The sequence below is a fragment of the Galeopterus variegatus genome, unplaced genomic scaffold, assembly GCF_000696425.1.
Source record: "Galeopterus variegatus unplaced genomic scaffold, G_variegatus-3.0.2 Scaffold25020, whole genome shotgun sequence".
NCBI classification, from domain to species: domain Eukaryota; kingdom Metazoa; phylum Chordata; class Mammalia; order Dermoptera; family Cynocephalidae; genus Galeopterus; species Galeopterus variegatus.
In genome coordinates this window covers 1-8898 of record NW_007751131.1, presented here as the reverse complement: position 1 = coordinate 8898, position 8898 = coordinate 1, and the positions used below count along the sequence as shown (strand labels likewise).

The following is an 8898-nucleotide window of genomic DNA, read 5'->3' as shown; positions in this document are numbered from 1 at the left end:
ACCATAACACCTGCTTCTGCCCCCCACACGCTGGCATTCACCTCAGTTTCAAGCGCCCCAGGCCCTCTCCTGCATGGAGCCCTCCAGCACCCCACGTCCACCCAGGGCCCTCAAGAGCTGCGATTGTGCTGATGTGATTGCCCTTCCTCAGCTGGGAAGGCAGCCTCTTCCTCTCTCCGTCCCCTCCCCTCCTTGGCTTGGGCAGTTCCCAGTCGTCCTTTAGATCTCAGCTCAAACACCACTTCCTCAAAGAGGCCTTTTCTGTTCCTCGACCCTGCAGACAAAGCCGGGCCATCTTGCCATGCACCCAGGTGGCTCCCACTGTTTGACTGAAGCACTTACCAAATTATGAATAAATAGGTGCGTGTGTCAGTCATGGGGTGGTGCTGGCCTCCCTGTCTTAGTGGAAGGTCCACAGAGGAGAGGGTTAGGTTGGCCTTGCCCTCCGCCCTGTCCCTGGTGCCTGCCAAGGGCATGGCTCACCCTCATCTTCTGTTAAATTATGACTGAATAGACTAATCCATGAAGTGATATTTAAAAGGAAAACAGTTGTATCTAGTCAAGTAAAGAACTCCAGCTAGGAAACAGAAAACATCACACACACATACCCCGACTTGGGAGGAGCCCACACCACAGATGTCTTTCTAGAATGCCAGAGAAACATCCAGAGAGTGTACCCTCACTCAAATTCTCTATCTCATTTCCCAACTGTACAGAACTTAGAGAATGTCCAAGGTTCCTCCCTCTTCAGGAAATAGCCTGCAATGGTAAGAGTCAGTTTTAATTCATGTTAGCCAAAGACATTCCAATTTTTGGCTAATTGAAACATGTTAAGCCTGAAAATATCCCTATGCATATTAAACAGTACCCATTCTGACGTGTGTTAAGGAATATGTAAAAGAAGTAGCTCACTTGGGAGAGCGTGGTGCTGATAACACCAGGGTCAAGGGTTCAGATCCCCATTCCAGCCAGCACCCCAAAAATAAATAAGTAAATAATACGTAAGAGACATTGGTAGAAATCTATGGAAGGAAGAAGCTGGAGTGGGAAGATAAACTAAGGAAATTTAAAAAATTAAAAAAATTTTTTAAAAAAGGAGCACATCCAGGGAAGTAATTCTCCAGCCATTGTCATGTGGCTGAGAAGGACAACAAAACCCAAGAGAATGAGAAAGGAGAGAGCGTGGGCTTTGTAGTTCAGGCTGAGACTTCAACAGGCTGGAATATCTACTGAAAATGAAAGCTTTGTTGCTCTGACTTCCCGATAAATCACTTGCACATCGAGGCACTGATTTCACAGAAATTCTCATCTTCCATCACAATGATTGTATGCAACACAGTTTATGTGTCATCAGAAATAAATACTTTTTTTTTTAATTTGCTTGTTGCAGGATCCACATGTGAATGCATTTTTCCAACAGTGCCATAAACGAGAAAAAGATATGTCTCAGTCACCTACCTCGAATTTTGTTCGCTCTTGTAAGGTAACATGACATGCAAGTAGATCAGTGGTCTTCAGGGTAAAAATAGGCAAAAGAGACCGTTACACTGTCCACTGAGTAGCAAACTAAGAGGTGATTATTATTGATTTTAAAGATTTTAAACTATCTTATCAGTTCAAAGAGTAAATGGCTTTTTTCACAATGTCTAAATAGTTTCTGTCTGTTGATTATAAACTAAGCAAAGATCAGTTTTTTCAACATAAAAATAATTTAAAAACAGATCCATTTACTTTAAATGAGTTGATCAAATGGAGAATCCTTGCAACATTCCTCCCATATCTATATGCCATGCCAAATGCAATGAAGAATAAAGCCAGAAAAAGGTGAGCTACAGAATTCATATTCAAGTTCTGAAAAACACCAATAGATCATGCTTTATTATTTTTTCCTAATTTATTTATTTTTTAGTTGGCAAATAAAAATTTCATATATTTATCATACACAATATGATGTCTTGAAATATGTACACATTATGGAATGGCCAAATCAAACTGATTGACAGATGCATTACCTCACAGACTTATCATATTGTAGTGAGAACATTTAAAATCTCTCAATGATTTTCAAGATTACAATACATTATTATTAACTAATAGTCACCATGTTGTATAATAGATCTCCTCCTACCTAACTGAAATTTTGTGTTCTTTGGCCAACATCTCCCTGATCCTTTTCCCTCCACACCCCAGCCCCTGGTAATCACCATTATACTCTTGACTGTAATGGGCTCAGCTTTTTTATGCTCTGCATATATGTGAAATCTTTCTGTGCCTAGCTCATTTCACTTAACGTAATGTCCTCCAGGTTCATCCACATTGTTGCAAATGGCAGGATTTCCTTCGTTTTTAAGGCTGAGTAGTATTACACTATTTACATATTCCACATTTTCTTTATCCATTCATCTATTGGTGGACACTAAGGTTAATTCCTTACCTTGGCTATTGTGAATAATGCTGCAGTAAACATGGGAGTGCAGCTATCTCTTCAACAGACTGATGTCGTTTTCTTTAGATATAAACCCAGTTAGTGAAATTGCTGGATCATGTGTTAGTTCCATTTTTAAGTTTTTGAGGAACTTCCATACTGTTTTCCATAATGGCTATACTAATTCACATTCCCACCAACAGTGTGCAAGGGTCCCGTTTTCTCCCCATCCTCGCTGGCACTTATTATCTTATGTCTCTTTGATCATAGGCACTCTAATAGGTGTGAGGTGATAGCCCACTGTGGTTTTAATTTGCATTTCTCTGACAATTAGTGATTTTGACCACTTTTTCATAGACCTATTCACCTTTTGTATGTCTTCTTTTGAGAAACATCTATTCAGGTCCTTTGCCTATTTTTTAATTGGTTTTCTTGCTATTGAATTGAGTTCCTTGTGTATTTTGGATATTAACCTCTTATCAGATGTATGGTTTGCAAATGTTTTCTCCCATTCCATAGATTTTCTCTCTACTCTGTTGATTGTTTCCTTGGCTGTGCAGAAGCTTTTTAGTTTGATGTAATGTCATTGGTCAGTTTTTACTTTTGTTGCCTATACTTTTGGGGTCATAGCCAAAAAATTATTGTCTAGACTAATGTCATGGAGTTTTCCCCCTATGTTTTCTTCTAGTAGTTTTACATTTTTCAGGTCTTACTTTAAATTTAAGTCTTTAATCCAGAATGTGCTTTAAATTTAATCCATATCTTTTTTCTGCCAATTTGCTACAGAATTTATTGAATGTGGAAAAGATTCATGCAATCATGAGTTTTCTCCCTATAATCTTGAATCAGCTCTTCAAGGTTCTGGTACAGAATGAGGAAGATGAAATAAGTACAGCTGTCACCAGGTATCCACAGCACAACCTTGGGAAAAGAGATTTTATCTTCTGTGGTTTTGCAAAACTTTGATTGTAACTGAACACGCTCTAATTTAAGTATTTCTCACTCTTGAATCTTTACCTTCTAATCTCCTACTATTATCATTAGTTAAGTTTTTGACCTATTTTTTAAACTTCTTCTTGGTGTTTTTTCTATTAAACTTTTTATTTTGAGATCATTGTAGATTCACATGCAGTTGAAAGACATAACACAGAGAGATCCCATGAACGCTTTACCCAGTTTACTCTGCTGACATCTTCCATACGTCGATGGAATCATACAGAATGTGACCTTTTGTGATTGGATTTTTTCACTCAGCATAATTCTCTGGAGAGTCATCCAGGTTGCTGAGTCTATCAATAGTTTGTTCCTTTTAATTGCTGAGTAGCATTCTGTGATATAGATGTACCATAGCATTTTTAACAGTTCACCTATTGAAGGACATCTGGATGGTTCCCAGGTTTGGGCTATTAGGAATAAAGCTGCTATAAACATTCATGCACAAGTTTCATGTAAACATAAGTCTTCATTTCTCTGAGATAAATGCCCAGGAGTGCAGTTGCTGGATAATATGGTAGTTTAATGTTTGATTTTTAAGAAACTACCAAACGGTTTTCCAGAATGGCTGTACCATTTCACATTCTCATAAGAACTTTTTTAAATACTAAAAAAATTGTTTTAACTGTTCTCACTTTAAATTTTGCTATGCTACATTGTTCCAGCATCACTAATCTGGCTGGTGACTTCGGAAATCACATTTTTCTATTTATAGAGATAGTGTTTTGAATTAATTATTGAGTCATATATTCCTGATGTTCGCTTAAAAAAAGATTAGGCATAGAATTCTGGAAAAAAAACTACTCTTGGCATTGAAATGTTTACAGTATCTTCCTGACTCATAAGCATATTATTGCCCTCTTTCAAAATGAGGATTTTTAGCCTAGTTTTTAAAGTAGAGCCCTGAAGTTCTGGAAAGTTAAAGTATCTCTAACAGTTCCACAACCAGCCAGTTCTGCATCCAAGTTAAAAGTCCCCAACTGTGCCTTCAAGTGATGCTCTTTGGGCATGAATATATGTGTCTGCGTTGGCAAGACTCCTAAATATTGCAGCTGATAGATCTGTCAAAATTCTAAGATATTTCTAAGTACTGTAGCCATGGAGCAACTGGTAGTTTCAATGTGAAAAAATCAACTCACACCACTCCTGCTGCTAGAAACTCTAACCCAGCCAAGGGGGGAAAAGCAACTGCATCTTAAGCTAATTACTTTTTCCAAAAGTATATATAATGCCTATAGGTTGGAAGGCAAGCCCTTTCAAAATGGAATATGGTAATTAATTAGAGGCTAAACATCTTAAGTTTTAATTAGGTGCTGAAAATAATCCCTTTTCCAAGAAGATGATATCATCAAATGCACAGGCCTTAATGAGCACCTTCAACTTCAGCAACAAGTCTCCACTATGATATTACAGCCATAAAATCTTACTTATATCTTAGTGTTCAGAAGTTTCAAGGTTGGGAATGACCAAAAGGGATTACAGATATTAAATGCCCAGAACCAAGGGGTGAGCAGGGGAAGGGGGGAGTCTGAAATCCATTTATTCAGTAACTAATAGATACCCAGTATATCAAGCACTTCAATGACAAAGTAAAGTAGCATTTTTCTGCCATCTGCAGAAAGGCCACTGAACAGCTTTGCTTTTCCAGGGTTCTGACTGACATTGTGGCCAAGTGCCATGAGGAGCAGCTAGACCACTCCGTCCAGTCCTACATTAAGGTATGAAATCACCACTTGGACACTGGTCATATCCCCTTGTGCTGTGTGGCTTGTCTCATTTCCTGTCTTCAATAAGTGGGAAGTTTGCTCCCCTTAGCTGGACAGCACCCGCCACAGTAATATCAAGAATTCTCCTTAGCTACTTAGAATTTCATCTCTTTGCTTTAATGGACTAGGTATATTTTTTAAATGTATAAATGTATAAATAATGTGTACTTATTCAAATGCATATTTATATAGGGAGAGAGAGGAAAGAAAATGATAGAGGAGAAAACGAAACTATTGTCCTTTTGAATTCAGCATTACAAATAAATGAAATTCCTGTGTTAATTTAAGGCAGACGTTTTCTACTGGTTTGTTGAATGCTGTATGTTTCTTCTGTAATGTTTTCTTAGCTCTTTTTATTGTTTTCTCAGGCATTATTTCATTTTCCCAGTTACTGTATATTTGTACCTGCTTCTGGTATGTTAAGTCCTTTATCTTCTGGCATGACCCACTTGCCCATCCATCGGTGTGCACTGCCTCTTCCAGCGTCCTGTGTCAAGTGTTCACTCAGAGATGTTTATCTTCTCATATCCAGTTGGCCTGTGAATTAATGCCAGTGAACTTGTGATGATGTTTACACTTCATAGTTTCTACCTAAATGCCATCTTCTTAAATGAAAAGAAAGAACCCATCCAGAGATACATAAGAGTATCTGAAATTACTTTGTAATATACAGAGGACCTAAATTTCTATTTTTTTTTCTATGCATAGATTAAATCTTTTTGAAATATAAACATTTTTAATTAAAAGAATATATTCTATTAATATATGTGGATAGACATATACTTATATATTCCAGATGTCTAGAAAGGTAACTAGAATTTGGATCCTTTGTGCTAGAAACTCGTTTTAAAAAAGACAACCCAGTGCTCCTGTGAAAGGAATTAACTAGAAATTGCATTCTGGACTGAATCTCTCTGAGATACCATCTGTAAAGAAATTTTTTTCATTAGTTTCATATATATATATATTTTTCTACCTCCAGAAATTTTTGGTATCTTCTCAAATATTGAAGCCAAACCGTGAGTGTGTGCCCTTCCTTAAAACAGCCTGTATGCCAAAAGTAGTTATTTCACAGTAATTTCCCTATGGTATAATTTTACCTGATAAGACCAACATTCCAATTATAGAAAGCCAGCTTCACCTAAAAATGCCTTTTTAGTTTGTTCTCTGTTTAAGATAGCATCAGTTTTCTTTTATAGAGTATTTATAAATTTACCATTTGACAGAATCATCTGGAGAACTTTCACCTACTCAAAGCTTACCCCAATTTTCTATCAATCTCCAAAGAGACTGAAAAGAAAAACAAAATATTCCTTGATCCATCTTGCACACAGGCATCTCCATTTCAACACTAGGGTTATTTTTCTCATTCCAATGGAATCATTGGAAGTTACATTAAGAACCCTATGCTCTTGTGAACTATTTTTGTGATAGCCAAGGCTAGTTCTTTATGCGCATCTCACATCTCAGACTCTTTCTCTGTGATGCTCTTGGAAAGATGTATTGGAAATGTATGGACTTTATTTTTGACTAGGACATCTGAAATATCCTGACAAGACTATTTCATTTTATAATATCGGAGATTGCTTATTTAGCTTGCTTCGAAGTGGTCCAAATTCAGAAACATACCTATGTGGAATTTCAGGTTGATAACAACTTCTAAAGATATTTTAGAAAATATTTGCATATAACTAAAACAAATATGAATATAATCAACTTGCATTTTACTCTGGAAAGAGTACTAAACTAGCAAGTGAGAGACTAGATTCTAGTCAAGGTTAAAAAGTCAACTTGAGAAGTCAGCCTCTCTGAACCTCTGTGATGTGAGATTGGATGGATCATCCAGCTCCATGATTCTGTGATTGGACTCCTGTGGCAGTGCATGGTTGACAGCATGGTCTGGACCAAATAGTCTGAAGTTTTTACCTTAGGTGGTGAAAATTGTTTTATAGTATATAAATAGATATTAAGACTCCTATCTAGGAGTATAGTGAAAACTGATGGGCTGGCACCAAAATGTGCTTGGATATCTTGAAAGATGTGATATTCAATGTAATTTATATTTATTCAGAAGAGAACTAAACACCATTTCAAGTTCAGTGGTGCTAAATGCTGCTAACTCACTCCATCTACAATATCCAAAATGTACACATACACCATGTCTTTTCCAAAGATGTGTGTCTAAAGTCAGTCTGATTAAATGCCATGGTTTACAGTGATTTGTAGCATTGATGGGTTCTAATCAAAATTTTAAAATAAGAATATTTCAGTGTGAGTCGAAATGCCCTTCAGGATAAATAACTGTGCATGGGATTAGATAGATAGTTGGTGATGACTTAACCGTATATGAGGCATAATCCATGAGGGGGAAAAAACCATATTATTCTTGATTTTAGCTACTTGCATGCATCCATTAGCTTCATCTTTCTCCTTTAGGATGAGCTTGGAGAAGTCAGGCCCCACTAGGACAACTTAGGTGCTGATGTACTAAAAATTTCAAAGAAGTGGTTATAGATCCAAAAGGGAATATGCCTTTTCTGTGAGCCAGTCCCTTGCCTGCCTTCAATCTCAATTATAGTGAAGTCTGAATTGTGAATTTTACTAAGAAATGCCCTTCCTTGGGGCAAAACCAACTCATAAGTAAGATATAATTCAGTAATAAGCATTTTGTATTTGAAACATATATGGACATAAATAGATACTGATATTCTTAAAAGATATGAAGAAATATCTCTTTACTGCTTACCATACCATGCCAAAACCAACCTTTTGCCAAAAAAAAAATGTAAGCAGCATTTGTCATCTTACTGATGGCCAACGTTCATGAACCCCTTGATACTATGTCTAAGCATGGGATGGTAGACCCTGGGCTTGTGGGGAGCTCACCTACTGGCCTCTGGAAGGCACTTGCTTCCTCACTTGGCTATTTGAGTGGGTGCTCTACCCTTTCAGGATGAAGAATTGCTACCATGCCACCTGTTACCAGTGGAAGGAAGGAGAAGGGGAATGAGTCCTAAGTAGGTGGGTCAAAGCCCTCCAATGTTTCCTTAAACCTGCTAAGTGGCTCTCTGTAAATTCTCTTAATTTTTACAAAAAAAAAAGTTTCAAGAGGAGCTTAGGTGAGCAAGGCCCTACCTGTGAAAAGCCCTAACTAGGAGCAGGTGTGTACTACTCTTATCATTGGGCCTTCATTTGTTTTATGACAAAATCTGGCATGAGCAGATAGTTTTGAAATATGACTTATTCATGTGACATAATTCTTAAAGCTTTGTTGTTTAAAGCATTTAACTTTATTTACTTTTTGAATTTTCTTCAGTTTGTGTTCAAGACCAGTGCATGCAAGGAGAGAACTATACATGAGGAACTGGCTAAAAATGTGACTGGTCTTTTGAAATCAAATGACTCAACAACAATAAAGCATGTCCTAAAGGTAAAGAATTAAAAATGGTCATTTAATTGTTAGGACTAGGGGTGGATCACTCTTTCCTGTGGATGGTGATAGGAGTCATTGATTTTCATAGAGTATTTCTCTTATAGTTTCTGGCATAAGCTTCATATTGAAACTGTAGCATATGAAAATATTTTTTTTTCCCTTTTTTGTCTTTTTTTCGTGACCGGCAACGGATCGCAACCCTCAGTGTCATGCCCATACTGGAATGGGACTGGCAACGGGATCGCAACCCTTGGTGTTGCCCCCGCACCTCGCTCAGCCAG

General features: G+C 37.4%; 1 protein-coding gene across 1 annotated transcript; it reads left to right on the top strand.

The window, feature by feature from the left end:
* Window positions 1–1390: 1390 nt before the first annotated feature.
* On the top strand, window positions 1391–8614 carry LOC103583630 (dedicator of cytokinesis protein 10-like; the record flags this gene model as incomplete). The annotated part of the gene is made up of 4 exons (XM_008564893.1): window positions 1391–1483; window positions 3212–3330; window positions 5067–5136; window positions 8501–8614. Coding segments are annotated over 4 exons (396 nt in total), but the record flags the coding sequence as incomplete, so codon positions are not given.
* Window positions 8615–8898: the final 284 nt, after the last annotated feature.